Raw genomic sequence first — 19,893 nt, 5'->3', positions numbered from 1 at the left:
CAGAGACGCTCAGCCTGGGGAACGGTCTCCCACAAGGGAAGGGTTGGGAGCCCCATTGCTGGGACCTTTCCAAACACACTGGAGACGGCTCTGGAGAAGCCCCTCCCCGGTCTGAGAGCGAGGGGCTCCTGGGGGCAGTTTGCAAATCCAATCTCCTTTGGGAGAGATTCTTTCCCCCTCTTTCTGCCTCTCCCCAGACAGACAGGGGACGCCAATGGGGAACCCTAATGCCACTCACTTGCTCTGCTGACGGAGCGATGGATGGAGGATGTTCAGTGTCATTCCTCGCCCTTCTCCTCACTCCCCAAAGCCAAGGCAGGCTGGAGAGGGTGGTGGTGACCTGAGGAGTTACCCTGCCCAGCCAGCAGGCAGGGTGATAGCACTGGGCGATCGACTGGCTGTGAAAACAAGAGTCTGTCTTATTGCCAAGGGACAGAGAAACTCGGCCAGCAGCAGGGGGTGCAGAACACTGGCCTAGTACGGGGGTGACAGCGCCTCCCAGCTCCTCCCATCCCAGCACTTTACACACCTTCCTGGAGCCTCCCAACCCCCCTGGGCTGTAGGGGCTGCGACCCCAACCCCACTGATGAGAACCAGGCCTGGGGCGGGGAAGCTACTGGCTCAGGGTCACACCAAGTGTCAGAGCCAGGGATGGGACCCAGCAGTCCTTATTTCCAGGCCCCTTCACTAACCACTGCTGCACACTCCCTCCCACAGCTGGCAATTACAACCAGGCCCTCATGTCCGGCCCCCTGCTTTGGGAGGGAGTGTGCTCCACTGGAGTGATTGGAGCAGGGAACTGGGAGTCAGGACTCCTGGGTTCCATTGCTGGTTTCCTATTGACCTGTGGGACTTTGGGTAAGTTGCTCCCCGCTCTAGGCTCTGTCCCCAGCAGTCAAATGGGGATTTCATACTTTCCCACTATTGGAAAGTGCTGGGAGAATCCCCCAGCAAAAGCTGCTCTGACAGTGCTAAGCGGCAGCTGACCATTAGAGGTCGGAGCGCACTGCCCAGGAGAAGGAATGTTTGGTTCTGGGCTGTTGGAGTACGGGCTTGCAACCATCTGTGCACACATATTATACTAATTGCATCTAGACCACATCTCCCTAGTTTGTTTGTGAGAATGTCCTTATTAACACCAAGATGGATCACATCTACTGTTTACCCACCTCCACTAGGCCCGTAACCCTGCCAAAGAAGGAGCTAGGATTGGTTTGGAATGATTTGTTCTTGACAAGTCCATGCTCATTAGTCCTAGGAACCAAATTGTCCTGTAGGTGCTGACAAACTGATTGTTTAATAAGGAGTTCCAGTATCTTTCCAGGTATGTTAATGGATGGGAAGACGTTCTTTTTCAGGGATCTCTGACGAGAACTGGGGCACAGCACTTAGTTTGTTGAGGCCATAAAATGGAGACAGGCACCTCTTCTCTTCTCCCAGCACCCCAGATACCTAAAAGGGTGGGACTCACATCCCTCAATGGGCTTTAAAAAAGACAATGGTTACAATGTGGCCCCAACCATTTCTGGTTTCTGCAGACTGGATGTTTAAGCAAAGTTTAGAATTCCTTGGTGCTCAACACCGTGAAACTCCCCTTTCTCCTTCACAAAGGGCTTTAACGCCCCTTATCTCACCCAGGCTCTCGACTGCCCAAAGTTGGAGAATTGTCCCTGTTCCCACTGCAGAGCACCCCCCACGACACACACACAGAGTCCTCCTGGTGGTGGGAGGGGAACAGAGGAAAGGACAGAAGACGTAAGAGATGAAGAGAAAGGAGGAAGGGATGGAGGAAAAGGTAAAACAAAAAGGACAAACCTTAATGTCCCCAGTGATTCTAAGGGACAAAATCCCAGGTGGGGAATAAAATTCGGCCACCTTAAGCTAGTGTTTTCCATGCCTAGAATTCAGCTGGCGCCAGATGCAGCAGACTGAACAGGTTCCAAACCTCTCGGAGGCTCTTACCTTCTAAACAGGGACGTCTGTTTTCTAGTTAAATCAGGAAAAAGAAAAGAGAAAACTCGAAAGAGGTTCCTCCTGGCGCTCATGTACGTGAACCTAAACACTCTCTCAGACCTCAAAGAGAGACCTCGAGAAGGAGACTTGCTGAAGCAAAGCTACAGGGGACTCTGAGGTTTCCCTGGCCCTGCGCCCCTGTCCTGCCTGGCTGATGTCAGCATCTCTCTGTGAGGTCACCACCTCCCCAGCACCTTTGACCAATAGGCTGAGGTCCTGCAAAAGGCCTTTGTGATGTCACTGCCACACCCACTCCTCCCCTGCAGTGTTAATGTCCTGCCGCAAGCCAGACACTTTGGAGGTTTGAGCTACACAAAGAGGAGACACTTAGATCTCAAAAATTAGATGAGATGTTTCAGTCTGAGCTAAGTAGTTGCTGCTCTTAACAATTGCAACATAATAAAATACAAATAAAATAAACTATTTCAGCCATTCTATTATGTCCTAATCTGATCTGAGTAAACATGATAGGACACCTCATCTTATGCACTGTTCCTAGTGACACTCTCCAATAGATCCCCATCCTCCACCTGCCGGGAGGTAGGTAGGAGCGGATTGTTATCCCTACTTGAAAGAGGGAGAAGCTAAGGCTGAGAAAGGAGAATTGACTTGTCTTAGGTCACACAGCCAGTCCGTGGCAGAGTTGGGAATAGGACCCAAGAGCCCTGATTTTCAAACTAACCATCGGATCTTGAATTTCAGACATTGAATGACCCGAATAAAGTGCTCTCAAGTGAGTTCCAGACCAGCAAGAGTTCATAGTAATTATTCAGCAAGTATTTTAGGAGAACTGGAATGGTAGAGAAAATAATGAACTGCAGAGAAGCAACAAAATTTGTCGAACATATGACTGGTTATGACTATTTACTTGGTCTTAAAAGAAAACAACAGGGACCTAAGTCTCCTCCCTGTCAATAACCCCCTGCTCAGCCAATCAGGATAGAGACCGAGGGGCGGGAGGATGAGGGTTCTCACCAGAGAGCCCAAAGGATGGCCCAGGTCACCGCTGGGGATCACTGTCTGAGCACTATTTCAGCCCCACATTTTTCGGTGGACCTCCCACAATGGGAATTGTAGAGCACCACCCACGACACACACACACCCCTCCTGGTGGTGGGAGGGGAACAGGGAAAGGACAAAAGAAGTAAGAGATGAAAAGAAAGGAGGGAGGGATGGAGGAAAAGGTAAAAGAAAAAGGACAAACAATGTCCCCAGAGATTCTAAGGGACAAAATCCCAGGTGGGGAATAAAATTTGGCCACCTTAAGCTAGTGTTTTCCATGCTTAAAATTCAGCTGGCGCCAGATGCAGCAGACTGAACAGGTTCCAAACCTCTCGGAGGCTCTTACCTTCTAAACAGGGACGTCAGTTTTCTAGTGAAATCAGGAAAAAGAAAGGAGAAAACTCAAAGGAGGTTCCTCCTGGTGCTCACATACATGAACCCAAATACTCTCTCAGACCTCCAAGAGAGATCTCGAGAAGGAGACTTGCTGAAGCAAAGCCACAGGGGTCTCTGAGGTTTCCCTGGCCCTGCGCCCCTGTCCTGCCTGGCTGATGTCAGCATCCCTCTGTGAGGTCACCACCTCCCCTGCACCTTTGGCCAATAGGCTGAGGTCCTGCAAAAGGCCTTTGTGATGTCACTGCCACACCCACCCCTCCCCTGCAGTGCTAATGTCCTGCCACAGGGCAGACACTTTGGAGGTTTGAGCTACTCCCTGTTGATCACCCCGCTCAATGAGTGTTCATTCTAGGAAGCAAGCCGTCTAGACAGTAAAACAGCAGAAGCTGCTCCGAATGCTACACTCGGTTTGTCAGAAATGAGTAAACTTTATGGGCAGAAGAGACAGTTAGAGCATCTAATCTGACTCCCTACATATCACAGGCCTCCTGTCCACCACAATAGCTACTTTTGGGGCAAACACATTCCGGAAAGGCATCTAGTCTTTATTAATGACATCAAGAGATGGAGAATCCACCACTTTCCTTGGTAGCTTCTTCCTGTGTTCAATCATCCTCGCTGTTGAATATTTGTGCCTTATTTGTCATAGGAATTTGTCTCTTTTCCCCTTCCAGCCATTGGGTCTTGTTCTGCCTTTCTCTGCTAGACTAGAGAGCCCTTTAATACCCAGTATTTTCTCTCCATTAAGGCACTTCAACACTTCAATGAAGTCCCCTTCAATCTTCTTTTGATAAGCTAAACAAGTTGAGCTCTTTCAATAGCTCACTAGAAGGCATTTTTCTCCAGCCCTCAGAACATTTGGTGGCTCTTTGCTGCCCCAGCTCCAATTTCTAGGACCATCTTTTTCAAAGGAGGACACCAAGACTGGAGGCAGTATTCCAATAGCAGTCTCACTGCTGCTGTGTCACCTCCCTATCCTACTCACGGCTCTGCTCCTACGTCTAATGATGGCTTTAGCCCTCTTCACCACAGCATCACACTGGGAGCTCATGTTGAGTGGCTTCTCCACTATGGCCCCTAAATCCTTTTCAGAGTCACTGCTTTCCTGGATACACGTCCCCATTCTGGAGGTGTGGCCGGCGTGCCTTGTGGCTACGTATAGGACCTTGCACTGGGCTCTGCTCAAACTTGTTTTCTTTGAATGGGTCCAGCTTGCCGAATGAGCCAGATCGCTCTGTATAACTGCCCTCTCGCCATCAGGAATTACCACTCTGCCTGTATTTTGTCACCCCCCAATCTTATCCGCAGTGATTGTATGTTTTCTCCCAATTCATTGATAACAATTATTTTAAAAAATTAGTCCTTGAGAGCTTCTTCAGACCCTTAGTACCCAGGACCTGCTCCCCACATCACAGTGAGAAATGCCATCCAGCCCTGCTGGTACATAGGGGATAAGCACAGAACAAACGTACCTTTAGGAGCTGTGTTGTCCATGAACAACATGTGGGGGTCAGCAGATTACAAACGCACGACAGATCTGTAGTGTAGACAGGTCCCTACTGTGTCTCGGTTTCCCACCCTGTAAAATGGGGAGAACAAACAAAACCTTGATTAGCTCCATTTGATAGCTGGGGAAACCGAGGCACCCAGCGGTGCAGAGACTCGCTCATGGTCCCAAAGCCAGGAATAGAAAACAGCAGATCTGATAGCCAGGCCTGGGACCTAACCCTGGTTTTCCTGGCCTTGCTGCTCTAAGTTTAGTCACAGCCTCCATGTCTTTTCCCCCGTGTCCCTTAACCCCACGTCACTGCAGAAGAGAGATTTTCTGGTAGCCAGCTGGCTCTCCTGCATGTGGATGTCGTTCCAAAAGACATGCTCTGGCTTAGTCCCATGCTATGGTTGGCTGAAGGAACCACTTGGTCACATTCTAGGCCCTGAGTTATACAGGAGGGGCGACTAGATGCACAGAATGGTCCTTTCTGACCTGAACCTCTATCAATCGCTACATTTTCTGCTGCTAGGAAGAGAACTCTGAACCTATTTTCTCTCATTCACTTTCAGTCGGAATAATTTCAATCCAGGCCAAAGGATTTCCTCTTCCATTGTGTCTTCAGCACCTTTGCGAGCAACCAGTTACTGTTACCCACAGGTTACCAGTTTCAACCTGTCCCAGGGTGAGATGGCCAGGAAAGGGGTTGGAGCTCAACTGCACCTGGCCCAGGTGATGCAGCTCCCTAGGGTGAAGGGAATAAGTGTGGGGGTCACGTGACAAGACCCAGCCTGTGACTAGGACCCAGGCCTGCTGAGAGATAGAAGGGCAGCCTGTGCTCAGCCAGGAGAGAGACCCCAAGGGAAGCAGGCATGGGAGGGGCTTGGAGAGTCCTTTAAAGGTCAGGGACAAGCTGGGAAGGGGCCAGGCTGAGTACTAAGGACAAGGCCCTAGGAGGGAAAGACAGGGCAGTTTAGGAGATGGGGCAGATCGTCTAGTTGGTTTCGGCTCCCAGGACCAGACACACAGAGGTGAAGGTGATTGTCGGGGCTTCTGTCCTTCTTCCCCAGTGTAGATTTGATAGTGGAGAAGACTGATGCCGTAAGGGGGAAGTGAGTTACCCCAAGGTCACCCAGTGAGTTTATATCACAAATGCATACTCGGAAGGATCCAATAGAAACATGGATTTTCCAGTCTCTTCTTTCTAGGAGTCCCCAGGGCTAAGATAAAACCCTGCTGCCCCTCCCCATTCTGCTCACCTCCAAGATGTGCTGGAGTTTGTCTGTGCTGGGGGGTGCTGTCAGCAGGATCGAGAGCTCGTCATCCATGTTCTCTGGGCAGGCCTTGCTCAGAGCCTGCCAGCGGAGGGAGACCAGGGGTCGGGAGCCTGCATTAGCACCGGTGTGCCATTGACCATGAGCCGGCTGAGGTAAGTGCCGCCTGGCCGGAGCTTGCACCCAGAAACCCTGCCCCAGGTCGGAAACCCCCGCCACACCCAAATTCCCTCCCAGACCTCACACCCGGCACCCCAACCTCCTGCCCCAGGTCGGAACCCCCTCCTATACCCTAATCCCTCCCAGACCCCACACCCACACCCCCACCCGCACCCCAATCCCCTACCCTAGCCCTGAGCCCCCTCCCGCACCCAAACTCCCTCCCAGAGTCCGCACCCCAACCCTCTGCCCCAGCCCGGATCCCCCTCTGGCACCCCAAACCCCTAATCTCCAGCCCAATCCCAGAGCCCGCATCCCCACCGGAGCCTTCACCCCTCCCTGCACTCCAACCCCCAGCTCAAGCCCAGTGAAAGTGAGTGAGGGTGTGAGAACGAGCGACTGAGGGAGGTGGGCTGGGCTGGAGTGAGTGGGGGTGGGGCCTTGGGGAAGGGCATGAAAGGGGTTGGGTCAAGGGCGTTTGGTTTTGTGCAAGTAGAAAGTTGACAACTCTACTTAAGGACCTTTGAAAAGCAGCCTCCTTAGCACCGCTCCTGATGCCAGGGGCCAAGGCGCCCCCGGACATGAGAACCACAATAGGCCAGAGCAAAACGCTGCGTTAGAAATCAGAGCTCAGGCTGCCAAGCGAACAATAGCTGACAGACAGGAGATGCGGGAATTAAGGTTGTGCCTTCAGCCAGCAACTGGTGTTCATCCGTTTGCACCACACACACACCTGTAGGCAGGGCCACTATTTCCTTGTCTGTCTGCCTGTTTAGCGTCTCTCGGTCCTTACAGTGCCCATCACCGTGGTGTCTGAGTGGCAAACCAAGGGTTTGACATATGCATATGAAACTGCCTGACTGGAAGGACGTGGTTTGGTGTGGATCAGTGACTGCTGGGGCGATTGGTGGCAGAAGGCTCTGAGGGCCTGGCTCATTCCGACCTGGCTCATTCCAATGGCTTCTACAGCTGACAGCAGCCCAGTCTCCTGCCTGGGTCCGACGCAAACCAGGAAGTTCAGGACCACGGTTAATAAGAGCAGCTCAAAAGATCATTTTCGCTGAGCCCAGCCCTGCACAGATTTCCAGCTTAGGTTTGCATTTTCAGCAAAAGTTCTTCTTGATTATTTTCTCCCAACCCCTTTGTGCCTCCATAATAGCCAGCCACCCTGTCAGTCGAATCCTGGGGCGCTCCAGGGACAGCGTATGTGCGTGTATGTGTACGTCTGTATATATATGTATGTGTACATGTGTGTACGCGTATGTGCACATGAGTGTGTGCACATGTGAGTGTGCGTGTGTATGTGTGTACATGTACCCCAGTCAGATGTATACATCTGGATTTCCTTTGAAAGAATTTTCAAATTGAGCTGATCAAGTGCAATGGCAAAGCACCCAATTCCTCTGCCCCCCAACTGCCTTCGCTGCTTTAACGTACAACCTGGTCCGCTGGCACCTCTGACTCCTGAAAGCCCTAACGCTCCAGGGGAGCAGGCCGTGCCCTGCCCTGCCCTGGCTGCCCCGGGTGTTACCTCGGAGGGAATCGTTCCAGATTCCAATGGGTGGCAGGTCCAGGGAAGAGCCTTATCTGGGGGGAGGCTGTACCAGACCCGCCCGACCCAGGCAGGCTCCCAGGTACTCTCTGCTCGGGGCTGATAAGGCTTCTTAGCAGTTTCTCTCCAAACAAATTCCAGTTCAAGACACCTGAGAGCTCCACAGCAGGGCAGCATCCCCAGAGCGCAGCAGGGCGGGGTTAGGGGGAGCAGTCGGTAGCAGCACCTGCCCCTCGTACGGCAGGAGCGAGAAGTGCCAGCCACGTGCTGCCTCCATCCCCAGAGGCCAGGTGAGAGTGAATTCCCACGTCCCCGCACGATTGGTTCCGTCACTCTTCTACACTTACATGGATTTCCAATGTCAATGTTTCTAACATCAGCTTTGCCAGCTCTCCTTACACCTTTGTCTGCTAGAGCAAAAACCTGAAATGCAGCTACCTCCTCCTGCTGGGTGACTATAGACCTTAATGACAGACCTCGGAACTGCTTAGTCAAGCTGACTAGCTGCAGCCCCTCGGGTTGCCTGCTCGAAGGTGTGCTGGCCAGGCCACAAGTCATTTCTGCGCCTCTTCCCTGCTCCTTCTCAGCATTTGAACATCATTTGACTAGTGTGAACAAGAGTCTATACTGGGGAGAGCCCAGGGTGAGAGAGTCACTAGACTCTTGTCAAGGCTGCTTCCCCATTCTGAACTTTAGGGTACAAATGTGGGGGCCTGCATGAAAACTGCTAAGCTTAACTACCAGCTTAGATCTGGTCCACTGCCACCATTCCCAAGTGGATTCCCTTCCCTGGGAAGCCTCGAGAAACCTTTCACCAATTCCCTGGTGAATACAGATCCAACCCCCTTGGATCTAAAAACAAGGAGAAATTAACCATCCCCCTCCTTCCTCCCACCAACTCCTGGTGGATCAAGTTCCAAACCTCTTGGATCTTAAAACAAGGAGAAATCAATCAGGTTCTTAAAAAGAAGGCTTTTAATTAAAGAAAAAAGGTAAAAAACATCTCTGTAAAATCAGGATGGAAAATAACTTTACAGGATAATCAAACTTAAAGAGCAATAGGCCAGAGCAAAACGCTGCGTTAGAAATCGGATTCAAAGTACAGCAAACAGAGGTAAACACTCTAGTAAAAGGTACATTTACATGTTGAGAAAACAAAGTAAAAACTAACACGCCTTGCCTGGCTGTTTACTTACAAGTTTGAAATAGGAGAGACTTGTTCAGAAAGATGTGGAGAACCTGGATTGATGTCTTGTCCCTCTCAGTCCCAAGAGCGAATGACTTCCCAAACAAAGAGCACAAACAAAAGCCTTCCCCCCACCAAGATTTGAAAGTATCTTGTCCCCTTTTTGGTCCTTTGGGTCAGGTGTCAGCCAGGTTATCCGAGCTTCTTAACCCTTTACAGGTAAAAGGATTTTGGAGTCTCTGGCCAGGAGGGATTTTATAGTACTGTACACAGGAGAGCTGTTACCCTTCCCTTTATAGTTATGACAACTCTGGTTATACAGTGCTCTGTATACATCTGTGAAGCAGGAGTGCTGAAACCCCAGTCACAGACGGGGTCCAGCCCCAGAGAGCGCCAGCCTGGCCCTGAGGGGTGGGGGTGGGAGGGCGACACGGAGAGCAGTTTGGTCCGATGCAGGGCACTGCTGCCAGGTGGCTTATGGGGAGGGGCGGGGGTGAGCTGTGGCGTATGAAGAGTTCAGGTTGTTTTGGAAGGGGAGGGGTAGCCATGTTCAGGGGGGAGCTGGGGTGTAGGTGGGACCCCAAGTAGGGGGAATGGTGCAGGGGAACCCTGGGTTTGGCAGGGAGCCCCCAGGCAGCAAAACGGCTGAGCGAGCTGGTTGCCCGGGACAGGCTGAGGATGTCCCGCTTGCAGCGTCATGCTCCAGCCTGGCGAGGGATGGCTGGCTGGGGAGGGCACCAAGCGCAGCCTGCAATGGGCAGAGTGGGGGGTGGGGGTGGCTCCCAGCACAAACAGCGGAGATGGGAGGCGGGAAGGGGAGAGGTCAGTGCCCTGGGCAGGGGGATCCCCCACTCCCCCACTGCAAAACAGCACACCCCCACCTCACCACCAGCAACCGAGATGGAGGGGACAGCTTAGTGCACGGGGGGGCAGGGTCCCTGATACTCCCAACTGCAAAATAGCAACCCCCTCCCCCCTGTCTGCACCCCAGATGCTGAGGAGGGAGGAGGAAACCTTCCAGCTGCACCTCAGCGGCTCCCAGCTTCCCTCCCCCTGAAAACATCCCTCTTTCCAAACCTGCCCCCAAACCCCCTCCTACGCACGCTCTCCACGCAGGATCTGTCAGGAAGGCCAATTAGACAGGGCCTTGTGTCCTGGGGATGCACTGAAGGGCCATGGTCAGGAGGGGACTGGAAAGATGCAGTTTGGGGCGGGGGGGCAATGCCCCTTCACATTCCCCCCCATCTTCACCCCTGCCAGTGGACCAGCCAGGACTACGTCATGGCCCATCTTTGGGCTACAGCCCACGATTTGGGAGCCCTGCTCGAGGGTGAACTTCATCAGGCCCAGCTGACTTGTTCTTTAGCCTGTTCTTTCCCTGTTCGGGGTGCTCCTGCCCCTGGCTGTTAGCATTAATGGTGTTCAGCATCTGGTCACAATGAACTTTGATTGAAGTGAAGACTGAAGCCAAACAGGCAGGAAATGCTCAGAGATGCTCAGAGGACGTCAGCCTGACAGATAAATACACTGCTAGGAGCTGGATTATACCATGTTATGGGTGGAGTTAAAATCTCATTGACACAGCTGTGAGGATGCACTCTTCATTTAAGACAGCTGGAAGCAACAGGTAAGGGGGCCTCGTGTAGAACAAGCCATGATGGCGTGTGCACAGAAACTAGCCCCAGGTGGGCAGAGGATGCCACCGAGCATTGTTCTGAGCTGGTGCGTGTGTGAAAGAGACAAGCCGGGCAGTGCAGCCAGGACACGGAGGCAGAGCAGGAAAGTCGAGCAGAGCCTGTCAGCATGGTGTGATCGTGGGAGGAGCATAGAGAGCTTTTGGGCCAGGTGCTGACTAAAGAGGCTTGGAGCTGAGAGCAGGGAGGCTAATCCCTGCTGTTGGTTCCTGCTGTGTTTGGAGAAGCAGGACTCTGTATGTTCCTTGTCAATAAACAAGACATCAAAAAATTACCAGACTCCACTGCCAATTTCTGCTCCCAACTGGAACATCCCCAGGGCCCCAAACTTTGACTAGCCCCTTGGGTTGAAGAGGGACACCAATATCTTTATTGTGTGGTTTCGTTGCACGTCTATCTAATCTCAGTGGTTTATCAGCAACTAATTACTGTTGCAATGTTTTCTCATGTAATAACCATATTTATTAAAAACACAGAGGCCAGGTTTTTGAACCCAAACTCACCACTGCTAATACATGCAGGATTCAGATGTAAAGTCCTGGCTTTGAGTCATCCCCCATTTAAATGCTCAATGACAGTTGCTAGAAATCCAGTGTCATGATTCATTGATCACTAATGCCAAGGGGCAGTGACAGGGCTGGGAGAAGCAGAGGTAAATGTGGGTCTAAAGTCGTAGTGAGTGACATGGCTTCCAGCGAGGCAGAGTGGAAGTGGGGGTCCAGTTATACACACCAATCACACTCTTCGTGTCATTCGAACGCACCGGCGGGGTCAGCTCTCAGCGTTTATTCCAGGGGATTTACCGTGCAGAAGCCAACAGGGAAGGGGGTGAGCAGAGTGGAGGCATTGCAGGGTCTGCACTGATTAGGTGGGGGATGGCGCTCAGTGTCTGATCTAATATGGTCTCCCCTTCTCAGCGGCGCCGGCTCCCAAGGAGGATGGGCTCCTCCTGCCGGACCCAGCACATGTCTGTTGGCTTAACCAGGATGAGGGAAGACTTGCACTCCCCACTCTTACAGAACCCTGCCCAGTAGATGTAGCTTTTCCCATTGAGCAGGACGTTCTGACACTTGTCGTACCACCAGCCTCCATAGCTACTTGCGCAATTCCCACTGGTCTGGTCCTGATCCTTGTCACTTGTGCTGAACTTCATGTTGTCGTGTATGCCCCCCAGGCCGGAGTGGTAGGTGGTGAGATAGTCCTCGCCGTCCCCAGAGTACCTGCCCAGTCTCAGAGGGTACCCACTGGGCTCATCCTCGACACTGATGATGTCGTACTCTGCGTAGCGGGTGTTGTTGGATTTGTCCTCCACGACAAAACGGACCTTGTAGATGTTCTGCCGCGTGAGCAGGGACAGGTACTCGTTGCCCAGCCAGTAATCCTGCTGCACGTTCCCAAAGCCGTACTTGTAGGTGCTCCAGGACTCCTTCCAGGTGATCTCTGTGTTGTAAGAATTTCTCTGGACAACGGTCCAGCCTTTGCCTTCGGTGTCCATGTCATACCACACCACTCGAGGGGGAGAGCCTGCCGGCTGGATGACATGGACCCCGCTGGGGCTGTCCCTGGGGATGTTGCTGCAGTCTTTGGGGAACCCTGAAATGCCACGAACATCAGGTTAAGGGGGCAGGTGGGGGGGGGGAGAGAGAGCGCTAGCTAGCTCTCTCAAATCAGCCTGTGGTAACTGGAGCCTGGGTTTTTACAGGCAGGTCCTGTGTATTTCACAATACTACAGCCACAGAATCCGCCCCGGCCATTCCTGGCCACAGAATCCGGCTCCAGATCTTACACTTTCATTTTACCAATGTAACCCTTCTGCCCATCTAAGTTGGCAGCAACAAGGGCCGGGTTCTGTATCTAGGGGTTCCGTTTCAATAACACAATGCAAAACCAGCTCGAGCCCCCACCCAGTGACATGGGACAATTACATACCACCCCCTGGGTGCCTCTAAGAGGCAATACTTCCCCTCTCGCAAGCACGGAGTCTGAGTGTAACAGAAAATGTTTAATAACATGAGGTAAACAACATCAGCATTAAATTGGAAAAACACCACAAACAGGCTTCATGAGCAAAAAAACCCACCCCAGCAAATTGGGCTGTGTCCTTTCCCTTTGGTTCTTGAAACCAGCAACCCAAGAATCACCAAAGTCCCAAAAGTCCAACAACCCCAAAGTCTCTTGGGTCCAGCAACACAAGGATCGCCAAAGTCCCAAAAGTTCGACAACCCCCCAAAGTCTCTGTCCCTGGTCAGTGCAGCCCCAGAGTTCAAGCGGGGGGGGGGGGAAGGCACGCAGGGTGTTAAGGGGCACCTTACGTGATCCGAGGCCGACCGGCTGCCTCTCCGTGGGGTTCCGCCGCAGCCTTCTCCACGAGCCGCTCCATTCCACCAGCTGTCCCGTGAGCCGCTCCCGCCGTCCACAAACTGCTCTAGCAGCTGCTCCGCTCTGCTCACCGACCTGTGAGCCGCTCAGCTCTGCTCCACTTCAGCCGTTCCTTGGGCCGCTCCCACAAGGCTCCGCTCTGCTCGCTGCTTCTCCAGCCACTCCGCCCTGCTCACCGACCTGTGAGTCACTCAGCCCCAACCATCCCATGAGGCTCCACTCTGCTAGCAGCTCCGCCAGCCGCTTAGCAATACAGCTTCAGGCTCCCCCACTAGTTAACACAGTCTCAGTGATCTCAGCTCTTAATAACTTCAGCTCTTTTGTGATTTCAGCTCTTAGCAATTTCAGCTCATAGTAGGGGAGCCCCAGTGCTAGTGCACCATTGGCCCAAAGTGAATTCAGCTCAGCAGCCTGTAACTAGACTCCTAATGGAATCAAAGTTAGCTCTGACATTCAACAGTGGAGAGAGGAGGTAGTGCAATTGGTGTTTCAAACCCTCAAAGAGGGCCCATACCATCAGATATAAATACCTGTTCACATCCTCTCTCCCTTCACTGGGTTTTGTAACCCATGCCCCTTGTCAAGTAAGTGCTACTTAGGTAATGGTGAAGGACTCACTCAGTCCTTCTGTCATACAACAGTTCCACTGGCCTTGATTCACAGAATCAGGGTAACAAAACTTTATTCTTCCTGCCCTAATAACAGAGAAACTGGGGATCCCACACCAGCCAAAGTAACCACTTTGAGTTGCTGTTGTTTCATGCCAGGCGAGTGGGTGTGCCTATGCAAACCAGATCAGCCCCTGGAGTTCTTTTCCACACTCGCCATAATTCACCACCAGATGTCAGGGTAGAGCTCATCCTGACTCTGCTTACATCAATAAAATAAAATAAGAATAGTTTCTTGCTCTGCTGGTTTTGAAGAAACCTTGAGGAGATGAATCAAGTGTAAACCAAGGCTCTGTATCCTTCCTGAGTCCGTACTGCTGAAGAAATCGTTTGGCGAGGGTGGGGGAGATGCTGCCAGATCCATCTCAGCGAATGTTAATTATGAAACCCATCAGTGACAATTTAAATGGGATTTTTCAAAGAGCCTAAGGGAGTTTGACACCCGACTGTGATTGGAATTCAGTGGGATTTAGGCACCCAACTCCCTGTGGCGCCTTTGAAAATTCCAGACATCCTATCGAGGGGCTTGTCTTTGGGGCGGAAATTGTCCCGAACTATCCTGGTAGAATGAGAGCACTGTGGTTATACTGCCCCTCCCCTCCCCAGGGTCCTTCCTCGAGCCTGAGCCCCCCAGCTCCCCTACCCCCCAGACAATCCCCCTGTGTGCCCCACCAGCTCTGCCCCCCTCCCCCATAGCTGAGCCAAGGGGGAGGAGCTGCTGAGCTCAGCGGGGGCAGGGGCTCAGGGCCACCTCTGGAGCTGGCTCGGCCCCTGGCCTGCCTGGGCAAGCCCCTGAGCAGCTCCCAGAGCCGCTGGAGGTGTGGGGAGAAGGGAATGAAAACCCCTGACAATGAGGAACTGGCTCTCCCTGCTGCCTGGACTCTGGGGGCAAGGCTTCTAGGCATGAGCGAGAGATCCCCAGCTGTTAGCCGGGGCTAGCCCTAGTATAGGAGTTGGTGAGATGGAAGGGTAGAACTCCCAGCCAATTTGGGGGGGTGCCTGGTTCCCACACGCTGCCCTGCGGTTGGCACCAGCGCTCTTCAGTCACTGCCGGCGGCTTGGCAGCCGTTACCGGAGAAAGGGATAACGAAGCTGTGGAAAGCAAACAGCCAGTCGAGCAGCACCTCCCCCACCCTGGCTGGCCCATTCCCAGGCGCTGGAGGCCTGCGAATGGGAGTAGTGGGCTCACTAGCGCAGGCCGGCCTTGCGAACCCTTCGGAGAACTCAGCGTTTCTTTGGGCCCAGCGCTGGCGGGGGGGCGGGAAGGTGCATTCAGTGGATAAGTGGATCTAGGGGTGACCCCGGCATGGGGGAGAGGAGAAGAATCAGGCCCACGATGCCCTGATCTCGGATATGGCAGATGATAGAAGCTCTCCGACGGGTTCTCTACTCACCCCTCTCGACCTTCTTGTGGGCCAGGGCCCCGTTGCCCTGCACGGGGGCTACGCAAAGGAGCGCCATCATGGACAGCGCAGACAGAAGCAGGAGAGAGCTGGACTGGAACCCTGCAGGGGACAGAAACCGCTGGACATGAGACCAGGAGAGAGTTTCACAAGTGCCTAAATCCCACTAGAACTCACTGGGATTTAGGCACTTAAGTGACTTAGCCACTCTTGAAAATGTTACCCTTAGACGCTAAGGCCAGAGTTTTCAGAGGGCTCAACTACTGGGCCAGATTTTCAGAAGAGCTCAGCTCCCAGGTAGGCACCGCAGGACATGGCTGGATGTTCAAAGGGGCTCAGCATGGGCGGGGTTGGCCCAAGTCTCTGGAGACGGGGTGAAGCCCACCATTCACCTCTCCCCCAGCCCGGCCACTGTCTCCGTCTCTGCAGCCGGCCCGATTAGCACACAGCTGGGACCCAGCTGCATGGTAAAAACCATTCAGAGATTGCGGCTCCGATGTCCTGGCTCCCGGGTGGGTCAGGGCCGGCTGGAGCGCTCCCTGTGGTGGGGAAGGAGCTGCCTCCTCTCTCCCCGCGCTGCATCACTGCAAGGGGAGTGCTGCTCGGAGCAACCCCCTCTGTCCCAGCTCCCCCCGTCCACAGTCACTACCACCAGCCGGAGGGCAGTGCCCGCTCACCCACACAGAGACAGCAGCTGGGCAGCCTCCGGCAGGGCTCTGCCCCCCTCAGATGAGTGCCAGGTGAGAGGGGCCCAGGGCGCAGAGCTGCTGTGTGCCCCACACCAGGCATGCTGCCCCCTGCACTGCAGCCCAGCAGCCCAGAGGGGGACACGCTGCTGACACTGCAGCTGTTCTGTGGGCCCAGCTCAGGCCAGGCTTAAAGTGGGCAGAGTCGCCAGGGGCCACAGTCCTGGCCAAAAAGAGTTCAAAATGGAGCCGGGTCGCTGAGGGGTGCACTGTAAGCGCTGCCCTAGCAAGGGCATGGCCATTTATTTCAGCCGGGATTAACATAGACACCCCTCCCCCGCCCCACACATGCTTTTCCCAGGCCATCTTCAGCACTCAGCACAGGGATTCACAATGACCTTGCCGGGATCAGCAGCCCAGAGCAATCCAGACTCTTGGACAGAAACCGGCTCATTCACCCCCCCCTCCGCCCCCAAGTATATCTATCCCGGCCCTGGTATTACATCTTGTGTAGCTACAGCCCACATAACGCAGAGCACGGCATATGCAGCCCCCAATGGTAAATAGGTTGAGAACCCTACAGCAGAGGCTCACGTGTGAAGCTCCAGAGGTCCCAAGTTTGATTATAGCTGCTGCCGGCCCATGACAGGTGCAAAATGGCAGCTTTTTGTGGGGCGGGGTGGGGCGGGCTGGGCAGGGTGTGTGTGTGTGTGTGTGTGTGTGTCAAACCAGAACAGGCTAAAGCCGCACTGGAGTCCGGCACCGTGCTTTCTGTCAGCCATCATTGTATTCATGTGGTGTTGCAAAGTTAGAAAGTCCACAACTAACCCCAAAAGTGACCGTGATACAAACGTGCAAATGAATTAGAGAGAGAGAGAGAGAACACCGTGTAAACGACACAGCGAAACACACTGCTGCAATGGAAACACTTTGCCCAGACGTGATCCCCAGACAGATTTCATTGGAAACACCTTCTTTTTGGAGCTGCCTGGACCCAAATTCTTCAGACAATGTCACAGCCCAAGTAACTGTGACACGCTGCCAGCAATCTCAGGTATCCTTGTGAGAGAGAGGAGAGAGGCATAACCCCATGGCAGGCAAAGGGTTAACGCTTTAAAGGAGAAGGATTTCAGTGAGTCTGACAAGCCAGAACTACAATGTTTGGAACTGAATTGAAATACCAATCTGGAGTCACTCATCCTTGAAAACACGCCTCCCCTTCTCCTGATGCCCCAGAGGAGCGGGGACGCTGCCAGCTAGCAGCCGTTCACACACTGTAATAGTCTAAGACACAGAGGGCCTGAGTTCGACCTGTGACCTTGGAAAACTCATTACACTGCACCATACCTCAGTTTCCCCATTTTTAAAACATGGCTTATGCTAGTTCCTTTGTGTTCTAAAGTATTTTGGCCCCAATGCCCAAAGGTACCTGGGGCAGGGCGGGAGGATTCCTGCCTAGGGTCCAGCAGAGCGCTGGGCAGGGGATCCCCGCCAGGCTCCTGGTACCCCATGGCCCCGGGGGCACTCTTTACCCACCAGGAGGCACTGCCAGACTCCTAGCTAGCCAGGCTCATGCTGCTGCATGCACTTGCTGGGGGGAATGCTGCTCCGTTTCAAAGGAAAAGCAGCATGTACCTCACTGCGCCCCCGGCCCTTGTGCCTTGTGCCAGGCAGGGTCGGGAAAGCAGAGGATGCACCAGGGCTCCCCTCCCCCTTGTGCACCTGCCCGGGCTGAGGGGTGGCACTGAGAGGAGTGCAGGCTGCCCCTCTCTATGCGGTAGTTACTGCGTCTGTCTGGGCACGTTCCTTCCTGTGCCCGGGCACTCAGGGCACATGGTGTCCCACAGGGGCCACATAGCATGCCCTGCCACTGCACCTCCCCCACGTGCCCACACCGCCTGGCGCTCTGGTGCCCACCACCAGGCTCTGGCCCTACATCTCCAGGCTGTGTGAAATACTGGGCATTTCAATAAAACTCACACATCCCGACGCTGCAGCTGAGTGGGCGAGTTAGCACCCTGAAGCGTCCCCCACTTCCACATCAGAAACCAGAGCCGGGGCTCCATGCCTTTATGGGGAAAGCGCCACTCCACACCCAGCTTATCTTGCTTTCTCAACCGCTGGCCTCAAGCCTGGCCTGTCCGGAACGTCTGCCCATCCTTTATTTACCGCAGATACCAGATTTCTTGGGCTCCCTCCCTTCTCCCCGAGAATGCCAACGTTTCTGAAGCCGGGCAGGTGTGAGCCAGGGATTTAATTTCTCAGTGGGACTCTGCTGCATTACCGTACCATCGGCCTTCCAGACGAAGGACGCACTAAACGGAGAGGATCAAGCCAGAGGAGATGGCAGGAACGGGGGTTGTGCAGAACGTGATGGGGGTGTAACGCTTGTGCCAGGTGGTATTGGCAGTGACAAGGATGAGAATCAGGATCTCGGGGTTCCTCTTAGCATTGCAAAGCAGAACCAGCTGGAGCGTCCCTCCCAGAAATCTGGGAAACTGACCAGCACGCCCCTAACAGGCAGCTGTTGCCCCGTTGCGAGCACTGAGTCTGTGTCTAACACACGAGAACTTTTATTCAGAGGAAAAAGAAACGCAGTATGAACTGGGGAAACCACCACAAGAGTGACTCAGCAGTATGTGAACTGTGAGTGAAACGCCCGCTCTACAATCCATTGGGCAGCAGCCCCTTGCCTCAGTTTCCCAGCTTGCGATGAGAGAGTCCAATGGACGAATGTCCCTTTGGCACACCCCTCCCATTTTCCCTCTGCTGTCCCCTTACCTGGTTTACGGGCCCAGCTCAGCAGAGTTTGAGAGTTCAGGGGGTGTTCAGGGGGAGGGGGGTTGGCCTCCTGCCCCAGGGAGAGAAGGGGTGGGCCAGGGATGCCTCTGCCTCTGCTCTGCACCGCTGCTGCTCCATGCTGCCGTCTCTGCCTGGAGCTGCGATGCCATGCTCTGAGGGGCCTCCAGCCCGGAGTGAGTCCAGCTCTTAGTGACTTCCCTGGCTAGGGGGAACCTCGCTGCTGCTCCCCCCCGTACTGTCTTTCACCACAGCACCGGCTCTATGGTGCCCAGGCAAACCGGCTTCACAGTGTTTTCAGCTCTAGGGATCACTGAGAAGAAACCAGGACTTCCAGCTGAGTCCAGTCAGCTCTGTCTTTAAGCACTGGGCAGACCCAACGTTTTGTAGGCGCCTTTCACCAAACCCACACACCCGGTGGGAACCCCTCTCCCCACCCCCCTTGGACTTTCAGTTCCATTTGGTATCACTAACCCTTGCTTAGCACGTGGGGTTACAGAGACTGAACCCCTGCTCCCGCCATTGTCCCGACAGGTCATGGCCGGGTGAGGAGATACCTGAGTGGGATGGGCTGGAGCGAGACTGCGCTGCTGCTGCATCTGTCCCACAGGGAAGAGGATCAAACTGGATTCATTCAGCGACTGTCAAGGCAGCTGCTCTCTGTGTCCCAGCTCTCTGGCTGGGATACAGGGGGCAGGAACTGGTGCATTAGAGGGAACAGCTCCACGTCCGTATAGTTCTGGAAAAGAGCACCCAGGCGGTTCACCCGCATGCACGCTTCTCGACCCTGCAAGCTGCCAGCACCTGGCACACGCCATCGAAATGTGCAACAAAGGACACGAGATGGGACCTGTTTATTTTGTTGAACGTGGCACCAGTTTGCTTAGTGTGATGTGCTCCAGTCTGCTCATTTGGGGACCAGGTTTTGGGATGAGGGGGAGTTTGTGCTGTCACACAAACAACGAATGAATCTCCCACATGCAATTCATGCTGCCTCCTCCCCCCCACCCGCACACCCCGAATGCCAGCTGCAGCCGGCCCCATAAGTCTGGCTGCCCCAACAAACTGGTAAAGCAGCTTCCAGTGGATTCTGGCTGATTCTGGCTACGCATCTGTGACGAACTGGGACTGTTCTTACTGTGGTCTTTGAATGCTGACTGGGGAGTATGGCTAGGATAGTCTGCATTGGGGGA

The 19,893-nt window shown here is 53.8% G+C and overlaps 2 protein-coding genes across 3 annotated transcripts in view; one reads left to right on the top strand and one right to left on the bottom strand.

Annotated features, from left to right (window-relative positions):
• Nucleotides 1-19,893, top strand: part of LOC135975299 (fibrinogen-like protein 1-like protein) — a 117,148-nt gene that overhangs the window by 20,325 nt on the left and 76,930 nt on the right. The window lies entirely within an intron of this gene.
• Nucleotides 11,205-15,546, bottom strand: LOC135975300 (fibrinogen-like protein 1-like protein). The gene is made up of 2 exons (XM_065565675.1): nt 15,207-15,546; nt 11,205-12,358 (listed from the first exon to the last, which is right to left on the bottom strand). Exons 1-2 carry the CDS (start codon nt 15,274-15,276, stop codon nt 11,679-11,681), a joined length of 750 nt encoding a protein of 249 aa, XP_065421747.1. The 5' UTR covers nt 15,277-15,546; the 3' UTR covers nt 11,205-11,678.

This window comes from Chrysemys picta, chromosome 13, assembly GCF_011386835.1.
Source record: "Chrysemys picta bellii isolate R12L10 chromosome 13, ASM1138683v2, whole genome shotgun sequence".
NCBI lineage: Eukaryota > Metazoa > Chordata > Testudines > Emydidae > Chrysemys > Chrysemys picta.
This window is presented reverse-complemented; position numbering and strand designations above follow the sequence as displayed.

What these genes read in the sequence shown, in the direction of transcription:
- LOC135975300 (XM_065565675.1), bottom strand. Translation starts at nt 15,276, where the DNA reads ATGATGGCGCTCCTTTGCGTAGCCCCCGTGCAGGGCAACGGGGCCCTG. An exon ending in CCACAAGAAGGTCGAGAGGG is followed by an intron (nt 12,359 to 15,206) that starts GTGAGTAGAGAA and finishes GTGGCATTTCAG; the next exon opens with GGTTCCCCAAAGACTGCAGC.